At 33.3% G+C, this 18,289-nt stretch overlaps 1 protein-coding gene across 1 annotated transcript; it reads right to left on the bottom strand.

Moving 5' to 3' along the window:
- Nucleotides 1–540: 540 nt before the first annotated feature.
- On the bottom strand, nucleotides 541–17,028 carry LOC138306768 (uncharacterized). Its single transcript, XM_069247240.1, is given in 21 exon segments — nucleotides 541–923; nucleotides 2,079–2,256; nucleotides 2,714–2,898; nucleotides 3,254–3,323; nucleotides 3,630–3,828; nucleotides 4,281–4,392; nucleotides 5,352–5,521; nucleotides 5,739–5,892; nucleotides 6,161–6,234; nucleotides 6,481–6,640; nucleotides 6,967–7,088; nucleotides 7,388–7,540; nucleotides 8,980–9,099; nucleotides 9,534–9,755; nucleotides 10,086–10,163; nucleotides 10,166–10,270; nucleotides 10,716–10,798; nucleotides 11,041–11,119; nucleotides 11,671–11,853; nucleotides 15,540–15,662; nucleotides 16,659–17,028. Coding segments are annotated over 21 exon segments (3,051 nt in total). The 5' UTR covers nucleotides 16,897–17,028; the 3' UTR covers nucleotides 541–680.
- Between the last annotated feature and the right edge of the window lie 1,261 nt (nucleotides 17,029–18,289).

Genomic DNA, 18,289 nt, shown 5'->3' with positions numbered 1-18,289 from the left:
CTGTTAACAAAGACAATCAATCAACTAGCAATCAGTTCCAATTTATTATGTCAGAGTTAAACAATGATCCATGGGTTAAATAGTTATATCAAATATTTTTTTGAGAATATTCCATTTATTAAACAATATAATATTGAAATGGCTTATATAATGCAAATAGAAAAAAAATATCGGTGTTTTGATTATAGAAATATTTACATTCCATAACCAAACAAGGTCGAATATAAGAAGGATAAGTCACACTGGGTTTTGGGCAAGTACAACGCAGGAGCTTTTGTCTTTGTGCACTGACCGTGACATTGGGCGACGACTGATTTCCTTTGATATCCGCCGGCGCAGCTTTTAGTGTTGCTTGCGGGTGCAAGGGTTACCGTATTACTATCTGAAGCGTGCTGTCATTTCATGAGCTGTCGGATTTTTTACGAAAATGTAAGATATATCTTCCAAATCTTTCGTCTTTAAGCAAGTACAAAACTTCGTGAAACTTCATTAACTTTAACTTGGTGTTTCTTTGGATTTAATAAGATAAGTTTTTGTTGAGAAAAAGTGTTTTTTTATACCCGGTTCATAGGCGTCTCGCGTGGTGTTTAGTAGTATAGACAGTGGCCAATCCTTCTCACTTCAAAATCCTTGATCCAAAGTATGATCCTTAAGAACCACCGAGTTAGTGACGTCATGTATCAGTATCTGTAATGTTGATACACGTGGTTTGAATGGTACGTGTGCATCGACCGCCTCGACCGGTCCATGTCGTTGAACGTATTTTCCTTAGACTTCTTCGTGTTATTGCCAGTACACGCTTTGTAGATGATAATTACGACTGCTATGACGACGACGACGCCAGCCGAACCGACCGCGGCCCCGACTATCAGTCCAATGTTAGTGCTAGAGTGGACGACAGGGTCTTGCTGTGGTTGACTGTCCTGTAATCATGTATACATAAACTTATGACAGGTAGGTATAGGATTACATTAACAATATCTATTTAGTAATATACCATTTGGTTAAACACATTGTCGTTTTTGTTTTAATTTATGAAGCATTTGTCACTCAAAACAATCGTAAATATAAATTACTATTGTTATTAAAATCGCTTGTAAGAACCATTGCAATAACATAAAATTAAAACATAAAAACATAATGTCACCGTTTGAAACGTTGCGTTTGATTGACTGATACAACGACATAACGAATCAATTGAAAAATGGTTCATCATAGATTACATTTCATAAATATTTTTGTTTTCATATATGTGTAAAGACAACTATGAAAATCTAATGGCTGCATTAACCAAAAATATATTGAAATAATGTTGATAATTTAAAATAATTTAATTTAAAAAGAGCGAAAGATATACTTTAAGGTACTAATTAGTCTTTGGTTATAGTGCTTGTACTTCTACAATAAAACAAATTCAGTTGTGGCGCATATAAATTTTAGTCAAGGTAGTTTAGATTGACCAATGACTTTGTCCCGTATTACGTTTTCCGCAAAATTCTACTTTGTGAGTGACGTCATAGATACGGATTAATTTTTCAGCGTACGCAATAGTAATCTCAAACTTTTAACGTATATAATTGAGTATAACATATATAAATAAATCATATTAAAGATATCAGAGTGTTGAATACATATGATATTACGAATGTCTTTGTATGTTTCATAATCAATTTGGCTATGTCAGATACCCATAGAACAACATACAACATTATCAATTAAATGTTGTCATATTGGTAACGACACGTGAAACCTGTCCTATATATATGACGACGTCTTGCAAATAGTTTGGACACGTTACATTGATAACGGACACATATTGACATGTAACCGTAAGCCAACTTTGGGGATTAAATTAAATAATGTTCTGGTTGATCATATATAATAATCAACTCGTTGGCGGAAGTTAAGACTGAGTCATATAAATGCGATGTATCTATAAATGCTGAGTTGAGTGTTGTATCTTTAAAATAAAAAAAAGAATTCTTAGCAACTAAAAACATACAAGATACATCATCCAGGTATGTTTTGTTTTACATGTACATTGATAGAAATACAATGGAATAAAAATGTCTACCTACATTTCGATGTGGTTTGTCACCTATGACGTCACTCATGCCATCATTACGATCCTCATCATCTTCTTCTTCTTCAGCAATAACCTCTTCATCTGAAGCAACAACGACGTCTGACGTCACACACTGACTCCCTGCTGACGACTTTGCGTCCGCAGTAAAGTTTCCATGGCAGCAGTTCCCACTGTAAAACAACAATTACACTCAAATGATGTTGTTGACTCTTATCTTTAATAATTGTCAAAATTCAGAATGAATATCAAAACCAGTGTCTTTAATGTATATGTCGTTGTCATGGTTACTGGTATTAAACAGAGCAGAATGTTACAATTTGTAGAAAGTTGTAGGTAGTGACTCAGCATACGATCAATAATCTACTGGCACAAAATTCTGTTTCCGCTGAAGGTATATATATTCCTGTTCTGTGCAATTGTACCAGTTTGATATAATGCATGCACAAACCTACTCTGCATCGTAACCGGTCTACATTTGACAAGAATATCGGCATCACACAATAATTTATCAAATTGTACTTAAACAGTCCTAACTGAAGTTCCATCATCGTTATGTACTCTAGGCAGTTGTTTAAAACGGATTAATGTTATGTCGTTATTGGTATGTATATATAATGTTAATGTTACCTGACGAGTAAATGCTTCGGATTTGTTGGGTCTATGTTCATCGACATAGTAGCAGGATTGGCATATGTTGATATGTCAAATGAGAAAACTGCTGTGGCTGACCACGTGAATACAGTACAATTACTTCCGGTATAGGATTGCCTGCACTTCCGGGTCACAACCGAAGAACACATTGGTCCAACGAACTATGTAATAAGAAAGAAATGCTAATTGGCTTCAAACATGCAATGCGTTTAAAATACGATCAATATCATGTTTTATAGCTTTTAATCCTTTGTTGTAATTTCCTTTAAAACTTTCTACCATGTTACCGATATTATTTTTTTTTTTTTAATTTCAAGAAACCTAGGCTCAGCACATAATGTAATTCACTACTTATCATAAAGTACTGAACGGAAATGTAAAATATTAGAAATACTCATGCTTGACAAGCTTTATGTTTGATATTTATTATACATGCATTAGTAGACACGGACAAAGACTTGTCAATTGAGAATGACCCGCATGTAACGCAAGACAGTTATATATGGCTCTACCTACCATAACTGTGGAGGTACTAGACTGTAGGGCAATGAGTGATCCATTCAGGTTAGCAGTTACCGTATATGTTCTATACACAAGTCAAAAACAACATGATACATTAATATGAGGGTGGAGACACTTATTGAGTATATAAATAACATCACAACGGTAGTGCATATGTGCATTCAATTCCCAATTCGTTGATTAAAATATGTCTGTTGTTTTGTCGCTATTTATTGAATCTATTTTTTAATTTATTATAATTTTGTTTACATTATTAGATGTACAAAGTATATTTTTTTCTTTGAAGTAAAGTGTGATATCGGAAACAATACTCAATACCATAATTCGAGTTTTTCATGACTGCATCATTTTTCTTTCATTTTCCACTTACACCGTCTCAAGTTCCGTCGGACTGGCTATCTGGAAGTACCCGGTGGTAGAGTTTCCGGCTGGAACTGTCTGTTGTTGAGAGGTTGGACTTTGGATCCTCCCTTTGTCATCAGTAATACTGACTCTGTAGGTCTGAGTCGTACTTCCGAGGTTACTTAGTGTATAGGTTATATTGTGTGTCACCCTAATATCGAGGTTTCCTGTAAAACAAAATACCAGAGAAAATGTAAGGGATCGTATTTATCTGTATATCATGGAAACATGTTTTATTGTGTTCAATTTGCATGACAATCCTAACAACAGAACTTCGTTCCATTTTGAAATATTTTAGCTTTAAAACTTTAAAAGCAAGATATAATCTTTTATACCTATATGATGAATCTACTGATTGGCCATTAGTAGATTAAGATGAAGCATATTTCAAATGTATTTCAGTTCCAAATAATGCCAATTTATGTAGTGTTGAGGTGAAGGCAGCTTCTCTAAATGCACGCTTGCAGGTGAAAAATAGAATACAACATTAATACAATATTATAACTATGTACAATATGAATGAAATATTAGTTTCATCTTGTTGCGTTTAATTGCATCTGTTCATCTCTTGAAATGACAAAAAAAATGTGAATTTATTGATAAACGATTATGTTCTCACCAACAAAAGGTCTTACAGACAAATCTACTCCGACCGGTTTGGTTCGCTTCTTAGACATCCGTTGAAATTCGAAACCATTTTGGTCCACACCGCTTAACTGTACATAGAAATCCTAGAAGCAAAGATGACGATTTCACATTGAATTAAATTTGAATTAAGGGCTTATTTATATATAGCATTTTGTACAATATAGATAAATTGAACCGAATATACACATTCCGCTGCATTTTATCAAAATGAAACATTACCATATTAAATAATGTTAATAACACACTTAAAACAAGATCACATCTTTTCATCATAAATATCAATACTGTACCTTTGCTGAGTTCTATATGGCGTTCTAACGCCCTGATAAAATTAAATAATGACCGAGGATGTAGCAAAAGGTCATTTTTTGATATTCTACCAGGGCGTTATAACACCATAATATAATATCATGGACCGAATTAAAGGTCCTTAACTTATATTAGATATGACAATTATTAAAATGTTTTCTTTGTGCTAAATAAAGTAGAAATGCATGGATAATGGCTCGACTACATCTTCCAGAAGAACCCGACGACGGAATACTGTGATGACATAATTGTAATATCGACTTGGGAGTGACGTCACAATAGGAATATAGACTCGGGTGTGACGTCACAAAAGATAATATTGACTCGGGTGTGGCGTTACACTGGGGAATATTGACTCGGTGTTTCTAAAAATGAAACATCGAGTCAATATGCTTTCTAAAAATGGAAACATCAAGTCGATATACTAAATATCGCCCTCAGCGTGACAGTGTATCAGCCAATGAGGTGGGAGCATATCTAATTTATCAGAATACCCACCCCTAAATACTGTTTGCGGTGAAAGAAAAAGACAATTTATTAACGGTTTAACGTTTAGGATTGTTTAGGACTCAAGAAATCTGTTTGTGTAAAGACTTTCAATAATGTTTATGCTGGGGTCCTGTTATAAATTGTTTTAGTTACTTTACTTTTGATGGGAAGGCGACCAGTATATACTCAGTTATCTTCATTATTTAGCAATCATGTTAAAAGTTGAATTGCACATTGTTCTTACTTTATTTGGTGTAACTATCGGCATATACCCAGTTATCACGGATGGACTGAACACCAAATCCACAGGATGACTATATAGGTCTGCTCCCTGGTCGTCAAGGAGATGGAGACGGAAGGAAGACGAGGACGAGTTCAGATTGTAGATATGTACTTGTAGAGTGTAGGTTTTACCTGTTGATAGTAAAATTGTATTCAAAATCATATATTCCCTTAACATTCTGACCTATTTGATGAATCTCTGGTAGCTAATTCTAATTGTTTTCAGTGATCAACGAAAAACGCCCTAAACATATTAGAGATATAGCATCAAATAATTTGAATTAAAAGTTTTTGTAAAAAATATGTTATATAATTATCTAAGATAGTGGCAATATTTAAACAAACTTACCTACAATAGGGTTTCTGTCAACTATATACGATAGACCTGATCCATCGGTTTCCTTCAGCAGAGTGTCAATATTCATGTAGGTGGATGATGTGACGTTTACAGTCCATAAGGACGAGTCATGACGTGTTAGCTTCCAAATGCCAGGAGATGGTTGCTTTAACACATAGTAAAATATATCAAAAAAATTTGTGTATGAGAAAACATTAGACGATACACATGGCTACGTATTAACATTATTTTGTTTTTATATATCATGTTAATTACACATACACTTAATATTGATCACATTATCATAATGCTTAACATTTATTTTCTGATATTATAGGGAGTTTGTGTGTCTTTTACTTCTATTATAGAATTTGTATTTTTGTTGAAGATATAACCTACAGATACATGTACAACGTCACTAGATTGATAATTACCTTGGTGGACATAGTTAGTTTGCTGCCGGAGATATACTGTTTAGAGTATTTGTTCGGGAACATTTGTTCAGTACCTAGGGGTAGACACAGAATAATTTTACAACACATTATAACTATAGCATTATGAGAAAATCGCCACAAATTGAACTATGATATGATTGGCTTTTTGGGGTTTTTTGCATATTATAGTAACAATTAAACCAGTTATGACATTAAGAAGTATTAAGATTGAGAGTTTAAACCCCTGAGTTATAAATTCAATACGTACGATAAATTCAATTTCGTACGATATGAGAAACGTATCCTTATCTAGTATCTACCATTAGGGAGTGCCAAAGACGCATGCTCAAGTCGTCTCGGTCCTGTGATGGTGATGACGAGAACGGCTGTCTCACTGTCCACGGTTATGTTCGCCGTATTAGTGTCCGATACAGACCAGACGAAATAGTCGATGATAGCTTCAGACGATGGGAATTCCTCCTGTATTTTAAAACAAAGCAGAAACAAATACTTCTTGTATTTCACTCTATAACCAGACCACCACATCAAGAATAGCTAAGGTCATATTCAAACAACATATGCAGTGTTAACGTTCGCTATATTTTCTAAATTAATTTTCACTATAAACACAAACCCTGTTGTCAGTAAGAAACTTTTATGTTTGTGTTACAGTTTTTGTAATAGTTTTCTTTACAAATTGATCACCAATTCATCACTTCGATTATACAATGTATCATGCTGTAACAATTTTACTATAAAATATGATAATTTTAGTAATTAATTTGTAGTTGATACAACACACCTACCTCGAGGATACGATCCAAAACTTCAGTCACTTCATCATGACCGACTCTGAAGACAGAGCCACCAGTACTGTCAGCAAGTATGTCGAATGACGCGGCACTCCTCTTACGTCGCGTGTCAGCATCTTAATACCACACAATGGAAGTATTTTTAAAATGCAGTCCTCAGATATCTCATGACGGTTTTTTTTCTTTATTTTTTTTAACTAAGCTAACTGTCTTTACAAATATATATCAATTTATATCTGTTAAATAAAGGAATGCCTTTTTAGTAGATCACCGACACGTGTAACCTTCAGTGTTGGTATTTATTATATGAAGGTCATGCTTTGAAATGCAGTTAAACAGCTATTTAACATATGGATTTAATATTTTGATATTCGTTTCCACAGTTATATAACAGGAAACAGTTGATTTTATTTACCACTCCTGTAGCCACAATTTCCAGTTAAAATGAATTGAAGCTTGACATGCTTTGCCTTGGCTTCCTGTACCACAAGGTCGGTCATATCCTCGTCCTTAGCATCCGCGTCAGTGGCCAGGTAGATAGGTGAGTACGGTTCTGATTCGTTAATAGCTAAAACAAAACAGTACGATTGAGAAAAACCAATGTGATGCACACTATACTACGAAGGTATATTTAAAGGCCCACTTCTTTTCCGACACAAATACTTAAAGTTTCATAAAAAATAATACAAAAAAAAATAAGAAGATGTATATCAATGAGGTTAACAAGAGGTTACAACATCAACAATCTGAGTATAATACAGATCCTTATCATCACTACGTTTGATATGAGGATCTCACAATATCCCATTAGGGGTCATGTCAGGATGACCTTTGGAAATGGCCAATCAAAATTGCCAGAATCTTGACTGGGGACGTGTACGTAGTCATCTCGCCCTAAAAGCACAACAATGCTCAATGTGTAGGCTTACTTGCAGGGCTCGAATTTCAGGCTGTTTTACTTGCTTTTTGCAAGTAGATATACCAGAATAGCAAGTGAAAAAATATGCACTTGCTTATTTTAGCAAGTGGTTTTTAACAGGGACAACTGTAAAAATGGCATAATGATTGTGAAAAATTGTTGTAATGGAAAATATGGGGGCCCAGTTCTTACAGTAATGTTGTTGATATTTATTATGTACTTATACACCTCACATCATCATGTAAAAATAAAGGATTTTATATATAACAACTGTAATTTGAATACGGATATTAATTATAAGTAAAAAAATATTTTCTAGCGAGTAAAAATTTATGGCACTTGCTATTTCTAGCAAGTGGCAAAAATGTAAAATTCGATCCCTGACCTGGACGAAATGGCGTTAACAATTGACGTAGAAATGTGTAGAACATGTATTTGATCTGGAGAACATATGGTAAAAGGTCATCCGAACGTGACCCCATATCGGGTATTGTCAGACCCTATATTGAACGGAGTGGTTACTAGGATCTGTATTTCAATCAGATTGCAACATCAAACAAATGCCATAAGGCCCTTCGTAATCTATGTTAACAGTAAGATTCAATTCGCTGTTTTACCAGTGATAGTAAGCTAACGCTCGGTAATTAGTACGACGGTGGGAAACATAATACGACCCTTGTTATAAAAAAATACATTTTATTCATATTTTTCATATTGTTCAAAAGGTAGCGATAAATGTCAACGGTAAGCCAATACATTTCCGACTCTCCAAAATTATCAATCTCGTTTTGCATTCTCACGAAAAAAGTCTTTTGGGAAATGTTGTGGGCCTTTAATACATATAACATATCATTTATTTTTCTTCTTCTCACATACTAAAATTCTGTTAAGTTGAAAAAGAAAACAACAACAAAACTGGTGGATGATGATAACTATAAACTTGGAAATATTGCCAGTCATTTCGTTGTTGTAGATAAACTGTTGATATTATACGTAATATCTATGTTGTGATGTTTATATATGATGACTTAAGAAATAACAATTAAGGCATGAAAACTAGCTGAAATGTCTAATAATGTGACAGATACCTGCCAATAGTCCAGATAGAGCGTACTCCGGACAGTCATCCCCTCCAGATACATATAACGCATCTATCCATCCGATCATCTCATTTCCGTCCGTCGTACTAGCTATAGTAGTGAGGCTTTCTAAAAGAAATCAGCCATTGAGTTAACAATAGTTATATAGCTCTGAAACTAATGGTAATTTATGGATTAGTTTATGTTGTAGAAAAATAGATAAATATAATGTCTCGCAAAGGTTTCGTTATATTGTTATAGTAATTTGAACACATTGTCAATTAAGCAAATTACTATACGTTTATTAGTTTGAAGAAATTAGGGGAAAGTTTTTATTGATAAAATATTGGTAAATATAGGATGTAATTAAATTGCCGACTTCATAATAATAAACTCCTCTTACAAAATATCTAAATCGGGAGGAAAGCTTATTGTCTCAATCAATCCACAGTTACAACTGTAACTGTTTAATAAGAAAGAGCTTAATCTTTTACAAAAATATGATTATCTAATACTGCAACAAAAGAGCAATAAACATTTGATCACTAGTAAGTGTAATATACCCGGATCACTGAATGTTGACAACACATAATTTTTTGGCTCGTTAGCCGTCCCAATCTTGGCAGAGAGTTGACCAATTAGTGTTTCTTTTACAGATCGGATATCGTCACCCATCGACCCTGTTACATCGACAACCATTGCTAACGACATGGCTTGTTGAACCGTCCTCAATTGTAATATGGTTTTAATGGTTTCTTCGTCCAATCCTTTAAACAAACCCGTCCCTGATGAAATTGAAAAGTAATATTTAATTCCTAATTAAAATCTGACTGAAATATGTTTCGTCTATACTATTTTACATACATTGGGCATTTTATTTTTATTATTTAATATTTTGCAATTTTATGATAGCTTAAGAATTACGATATTAAATTTCTTTTTTTCTTCTCTTTTTATTGCTCTTATGGTTGGGTGTGTGTGAGGGTGAGTGAGTGTGTGTGTGTGTGTTTGCTTGTTTGTTTTTTAAAATATAGCAAGGATATAGCCAATAATTTAAGTTTCATCATAGCTAAGGAAGAATAGAAACAGAAGGACAAAAGCCTTTAAAATCCTACTTGTGTCCACGAAGAAAGCTTCCGTTGCCTTGACCGCCGTCAGACCAGATATATTGTGAAGGTGCGAATGCGGAGACGGGGCCAATACGGAGTTTACTTATTTATTCCTCCACTTGCAGGTGTATCCCTTCCAACGTCACTCAGACCACCATGGCTGCATTTACCCTCAGTCGCTCCAGCTTCGACTTGCATCAATAATAAAATAGCTTTTGTGAAATCAAGTGTTCAATTGTTAATAATTGTAATTAATCCCCTTGGATTATTTCTCAGTTAATCTATAGATGTAAGTGTCCAATTGTTAATAATTGCAGATGTTACAATAACAGATGAGGATGCTACAGGATAGTACGAAATGTAAATACAAATTAAATACAATGTAATGATAAAGACAGTTAAATTTACCCTCTAAATTAATACCAGTCTCAGAGATTATTTTTAAAAAAAACGTATATGCTTGCAGATATCAAATAGGATATGTATAATGACTGGCGTTGAATGTGTTTAGATTTGTATTTGTTTAGTATCGAGTAAAAGACACATTAATTCTCAGTCTGGAAAGATGATTGTGTATTGGCATTGCTTAGAAGTTGACAGTGATTCAAATACCTGTATACACTTTTGTAATCTCACCTGGCGGTTTTGAAAAGGACAACTGACCATACATATAGCCGCTAGTTAATTGGTTACGAACCAACAAGTTGTCCACACATGCTCTGTAAAAATAATTAATATAATGGCATTAAAATATATACTATGTGTATACACTGTCAATAAAATAAACTCTATTCACCATTTTCGTTATAAACTTCGTATTGAGATATAAAACTGGTATTGGTATACCCAGTATTTTGTTATACCGATATTTTAATTATCATCACAAATATATATTAAGTATATCACATGGATACATAGTTAATGAAGCAGTGTTAGACATTGATCAACTCAACAAACTTACTTTTCAATTTTGTCATCACAGCTGCTACATGTCACAGTTTCAGGTGATGCAATCTCAACTTCAAAAGGACGGAGGGTTCCTAGTTTGTAAGAAACGAAGATAACTAAACATTTAATGTGAAAATGGATTTATATATTTTGAATGTTCTATGTTACAAATATTACCAAGCTATCGAATATATCTGCAAATATTGTCTGTTCCGTAACGCATATCATAGAGTTATCTTCCCTTGCTGGGATGTATTTATTGTGAATGCATATGTTTGCAAGCATACCGTCATACTTTTCAGAGAAGATGGCATGAGTTTCGCCTTAACGTACGTCATAATGGAAACATATCCGCAAGGGAGGTAACTATGTAATGTGTAAAGACGGAATATTTTGTACATCTGGTAATTGTACTTATGGTAGATAGTCTACCTTTCATAATCTTAAAGTGATACTGCTATTCCATGCACATATGTTGTGGTTACAAAATACTAGACGACCCGGATACGACATCATATAATAGTATGATAATTTTCGGAATATAAAAATGGCCCGAATATTTGCTTTTTAAATTTTATACTTTGTTTTTTGAGGACTTTGACAAAATATCAAAATTCACACGAAATAATTAGAAGGGACTAACCAAAATCCTTCGCCACCACTGCACCATTCATCTCTATCCAGTTGGTGTTACTGTAGAAAGACTGTAGAATCAGCAGACACTTCCCCACTTTGTCTACCAATAGCTGAACCGACGCATTATTTAAAGATCCGGAATTCATAACTGCTGCTATTTCTAATCTGGTCGTCTGGATGAGAGTGGCAGCTAAGTTATATAAAAGGATTAAGGTTCAACTGTTTATATCATTAAAACGAACAGTGATATTGATGGTACGATAGGAGTTTGAGGTTCATAGGAAAATGCTAGATTGCTCACAAGTGATATTGGCTATCAACGAAACAAGGAGGTGCGATCCGACTCGTCTGTTTAACACCCATGGGTACTTTATCACTTATCGTTATCGTTTTATAATCATTTCGAAGGTGAAAAAATAGATATCGCAATCAATATAAATAGATTGACTGATATTGACAAATTAAAAATCGATCGATATTTCGAAAATGTCAATATTGTAATGACTTAATGGATTGTTTAAGTCAGTTTTGGAGATAACATAAATTATATATATTGTACAGTACCGCATTACAATCAACAAATATGTCCATCTCTACCATACAAATTATCCCCACAGGATGTTTGGCTGCTAATATTCACGAGTGTTTTAAATTTGCCCAAATCACCTCACATCCCGAAATTTAAGACCTCGCAAATTACGAAAAAAAATCCCCGCAAATACGTGCCAAACAATAAGTCAAGAATGTTCACACCCGTTATATACTATATAATGTAGATAGTTGTCTATATGCTAATGATAACACAAGACGTAGCATAATGTGTCAGTACCATTTGTCATTTGATTTTGCTTTCTTAATATAGATTTCATATTAGAAAGAAGATGAAAAAAATCAAAATGGTATCTCCTGAAATGTCTGTTGAAAGAAAAATATCCTTGACTAGATTGGTGACGCAATATCTCTTATTTTCCATCCTCGATGTAACAGTACAGGTGATTGGTTAAGCAGTATCAGGGCAATAAATGTATAGTATCAATCATACTGAAAAGCAAATATTTACTGAGGTAAGGTGTGTCACTATTTTATGGTAGCATAAGGTATGCGTCTCATAAATCAACAGGAGTCTGTTGTGAAAAAGCAGTAAAATACTTCCGGCTAGTGTGGTGATGCAATATCTAACATCGACAACCAGAAAGAAATTAGGTGTGCAGCTACTGCGGGATGAAAGGGAATTCCCCTTGAATGTACATCCGGGTATAGTGATGACGCAAGGTTTCACACTTATGTGATTTCAAGAAAAAGTTTAAATAGTATTTTATTCATATATTGATATATAGAGGATCTTACATGAGTGACTATGTACTATGAAATTTATCACACGAGTTCAATGATTTGATATACCACTCGCCTTACGAGTGTAAGATTCTATTTATCCCATAGCTTTTATCAAGATAGAAATATAAATGAAACTTAATTTCGTCTATATATAAACCAGATCGGATGTGACGTTTCCGTCTGCGGAGACACTCATGCGATCATAATAGTATTATTTCACATGTGTCTTATGACATGGCCGTATGACATGGCTGGAGAGGCCAGTTATGTGATAAATATACATAAAGCATATATTGTTCGGTTTCAAGAAATATTTACCAATAAAGAACAGATTTACTATAATTGTAAGATATCATAGGTATATGATAATTATATTTGTCTCGTATATCCACAATAGCCAGGTAGTCCAAAAGTGGAAACCTACAACAGATGTTATAGCAATGGGTTCACTCAATAACAGTCCATTACTAAAGGTATTGCTGGACGTGAAATCTACCTATGACTTTATTATCTCACTGTAGTATCTTATGTTTACCGTATTGTTAAATCCTTTATTGGCTTCATTTACTTTTTATATACATAACATAAGTGTTTCTTGTACTTAAGAATCTGGTTATTAAGATAATCGTTTCCACTATATTCGGTAATTGCGTATAACAGAGTTTTTTACAAGTAGGTATTAATAGTGAAAACAAGATTTCGAGTGTACTGAAAATGACACTTTTTTGAATTTCGAAGAATTTAAAAACACTTTTGACATATTGTCAGATAATTTCTTATTATTTAAGGGACTGTGTCGATCGATTCAACATTATTGTAGACATAACAACATCAAAATGCAACTAAAACAACCTTTTATAGACCGTTTATACCTCACCACATTCAGATTATACTAAAAAAACCACAAAAGGAACCAAAGATATGTATGATAAACTAAATAAAATGAATACATTGAGGAACACAGCAGAGATAAAATGGAAAATGTGACACACTATACACAGAAAGATTGGCAACATCATTACAAGATTCCTTATCAAATTACAAAAGACACATATATTCACTTGTTCCAATACATATTACAAATCAAAATACTTCCAGAACAGTCATACATAATGATTAATAAACTACAAAAATGACACATGCAGCCTTTGTAATGAAGAGATAGAGACAATTTAGCATATGTTTTGGAATTGTCTAAAAGTTCAACCAATATGGGCTACTATTACACGGTGGGTTTTTGATACATCACATACAGATATAAATTTAGACATAAAGAGGGTACTGTTGGAAATAAAAGAAAGCTTTATTCCCATCAACTTAATTATACTTTACTCAAAATACTTTATATATTTGATGTCAATAAAGAAGACAAACTTAAACATAACTTCATTAAAACCATACCTATCTAAAATGCACAAAATACATAAAACAATTGCTCAAAAACAAAACAACATGCAGGAATTTACTTTAACATGGCATGATATCCAACAAATATTTCAATGTTTCAAACATAATTGATAAATCTATCTTCAATAAATATATACACTTTATATAATTATATGGCGATAACCATTGGATTCTTTTTATGTAGACTACGTTTATATGCTAATTTGTTATTCTATACAGTTGTTAAACTTCAATTTGTTTACCTATCCGTGAATCATAAATACAATATGAAAGATTGAGTGAAAGTGATGTTGTTTTGTTATAAATGTCTATATTTATCGGCATGAACGTGATGAGTCATTTATTACATGTATGTAAGTGGTGTGGTGAATAAGAGCCCTCCTGTGTGGGGACATTTGCTTATATTTTTGAAGGCTGACCCCAAGGCCCAAACCATTGGCAGCCTTAAGATGCATAAAATGTCTGGAGTATTAAATATTTGGGCTTTTTTCTGGAATATTACACGAATTTGATGAAGCTATCTAAATTAAGACAAAATGGAATATGATAAAAAAAAACTTTTAGTCCAATCTGTATTCAGAGACCATCAAAGAGAAATTGAAAATAGAAAGTAGTCGCTTGATACAATAACTCATACTGATCAGAATTGAGACGACCGGTGTACAAGGTTTGATATCGATGTCTTTCACAATAATCTTATATGTATTCTATCTTCTAAAATAAATCAAGATATAAAATTATTGAAAGTGGTTTTTTTTTTTTTTTTTTTTTCGTTTTTAAATTCAATTTAATTCAAAATTATCATACACTCATCCAATTATTAAGTTTGTATTTGGCAAAATGCAGGATTGGACTGCAAATCAAATCGTCCTATGTGGCCGGGTCGTATAAGTCTGAGGGAGGTCGGCAGTTTTACTACTTGTTTTCTACTTTCAATTGGCAACAAACCTATCCAATGCCCATTCAATGCAGTAGTGACCATAAGTTGATGAATTTGTTTCGAATACTCCGACTATCATCCTTTTATGATATTCGATATGTAATTTCATGAATATGACCGAAACAAATGTTCCACAAATCGACAGGACAGTGTAACGTTTCCATTTTCTATAGCTAGAGTTGGTTGAAACATACCTTGTCGTATCCGCTCCGAGTTGACAGTGTAGTCAGGAATCAGACGGTACGACTTGTAGACATTCATCACAGCCGCTGCGAACTCTCGTTTTCTCTGCTGATAATCCTGGAAGCCTTTGGTATCTATCGTATTGTGTAAAACATTTTAAATGGAACTCAAAAATGTAATGGCCTTTTTAAGATGAAACATGTACATCACTACGCGCTTAAGATCTTAAAATGATATTACTTTGGTAAATTGAGTTTTAAATTCAAAGCATTAGCAAAAGAAAGAAATGCAATGTATGCTGACAATGTCTTTTCATTTTGTTGAAAAGCTTATTTCATTTTCATTAATGCACTGCATGCTGACAATGTCTTTTCATTTTGTTGAAAAGCTTATTTCATTTTCATTAATGCAATGTATGCTGACAATGTCTTTTCATTTTGTTGAAAAGCTTATTTCATTTTCATTAATGCAATGTATGCTGACAATGTCTTTTCATTTTGTTGAAAAGCTTATTTCATTTTCATTAATGCAATGTATGCTGACAATGTCTTTTCATTTTGTTGAAAAGCTTATTTCATTTTCATTAATGCAATGTATGCTGACAATGTCTTTTCATTTTGTTGAAAAGCTTATTTCATTTTCATTAATGCAATGTATGCTGACAATGTCTTTTCATTTTGTTGAAAAGCTAATTTCATTTTCATTTATATTTTAAATAGTTCTGCACAAATAGGAAGGTTTGTTTGAAGCACTTTTTCTGTAACTGCTAAAACGATGTGTAAATGCTTAAGAGGCAATAATGAAATGATATGTAGTAAAATACGGTTATAACGAGCCTCTGTAGACCATATCCGTTATGACCATATTCCTATGTCCTATTGTAGATATCTTATATGAGCCTGACAACTAGATAGTTAAATATTCCAATTAGCGAGCATATCTGTATAGAGATCAACTGCTTAATAACCTACTTCCACGGGGTCCAAAATTTTAACATAATGTTATAGACAGGCTTGACTAAGATACTGATTTGATAATATATCAGCCTAGCTAGTGCAGTGAATGTTAATTTGATCAACAAAACAAAATAACGAAGAAATTGCAACTATTCATTAAGAAATGACTTCTACCTGATCTGAAATACTCCTTAATAACATCATGTGGGTCCGTCTTTGTGGTGTTAACTTGTCCAGTCGAAGTCAGAAATTTAGCAGCTGCTCTGTCCACTCCACCCAGGGTGATACTCTCATGAGTATACATAGAGGGGTCATCACCCTGACCAATGGTCGGCATAAACGCTACCGTTCTAACTGCCAGAACTGACCAAATCAACAAAAGCATAGATTCCATTTGCCCTAAAGATGCCATGTTTAGCTATCAGTGGCAACTGTGCATATTTCGACCGTCTGCAATGAAATATGTTTATATTATAAAGTTGAACGAAATGAAAAATTCTGTTTATAAGTGTCCAGTGACCGTCAACTCACGTAAGGTAAACTTCCTGGATCAAAATTAAAGCTTAAAGGATTTTAAATAGATTTGTACATCCTGCATTATATATGTCTTAAACAAACAGGTATTTTATTGGATCAAATGAAAGTCATGTCTGCAATGAGATATGTTTCTATTATCAAGTTGAACGAACTGCACTATCTATTTATAAGTGTCCAGTGACCGTCAGCTCACGTAAGGTTAACTTCCTGGATTTAATTTTAAATAGAATGTTTACACCCTGTATATACGTCTTAAACAAACACGTATTTTATTGGATTATCTTGTAAAAAATAAATCATTATATGCAACAAATTATCTGCATTACTGTTTTAAAAAATCTGAAGGGATTTGTAAATTAAATTTATTTCACAAAAGATCGTTTTGAAAATTTTAACCATATTTATAATTTTAAATTCTGACATGACCAGACCATATATAAATATATATTTTCAAAACCAGGCAATCGTTTATATGTTAAAGAACAAAAAATAAAAGAAAAGTGACCCCAGGAACTCTCTTACAAAATCATATAAAAAAAATATACTAAATTGGTCTTCTGAACGAGTTACGTACTTCAAGCACAAGTAAACACACTTGAGTATACGGGGGTTATAAGGTAATTACACTGTTATAATTTATATAATGCACATAAGAACATAAATAGAATCCCGTTAGGATGCCAGAGATATTAATAATTCTAATAGATGGGCGACACATCAACTGAATGTCCAATCTGGTAACAATTTTTATTTATATTTCCATTATGATCATTAAAATTCAAAATTATACACGTATATAATTTGAATTCCCGCTTACGCTAGTGTTCAATGAACGGAACAGCCATATCATGAACTGCTCAATATAGTTCTCCACAAAACGGTTTGAAACAAGAGAACAAATAAAAAAAACTGTGCAGTGATTTTTAAGACATGCTACACGATAATACATTGGAATTTAAAGACCTCGCAACTTTAAAATTACTTTTTAAATCATTTGACCGTTATTTATAGGCGTAAATACCATATTCGCCGTAATTAGCGCCCCTCTGCTTTTCTGGAAAAGAAATTGAAGTTGTATAAATGCCCCATTCGCATGGCTTTAATCAACGACATTTAGAAAATATATTGTCAGTGACGCGACGGAAACGTTAAATATTCATACGCTTGATCAGATGTCAGTTCATAGCCTGATGTATTCCCATCTAGTTTAATATAGATTGAACGGGAAACTGAAAGTAGAATGGAAATATGAAATCATTTGGGCTTAT

The sequence above is a fragment of the Argopecten irradians genome, chromosome 13 (assembly GCF_041381155.1).
Source record: "Argopecten irradians isolate NY chromosome 13, Ai_NY, whole genome shotgun sequence".
Taxonomy (NCBI): domain Eukaryota; kingdom Metazoa; phylum Mollusca; class Bivalvia; order Pectinida; family Pectinidae; genus Argopecten; species Argopecten irradians.
The sequence above is the reverse complement of the archived record's forward strand: the minus strand, read 5'-3'. Positions and strand labels throughout refer to the sequence as shown.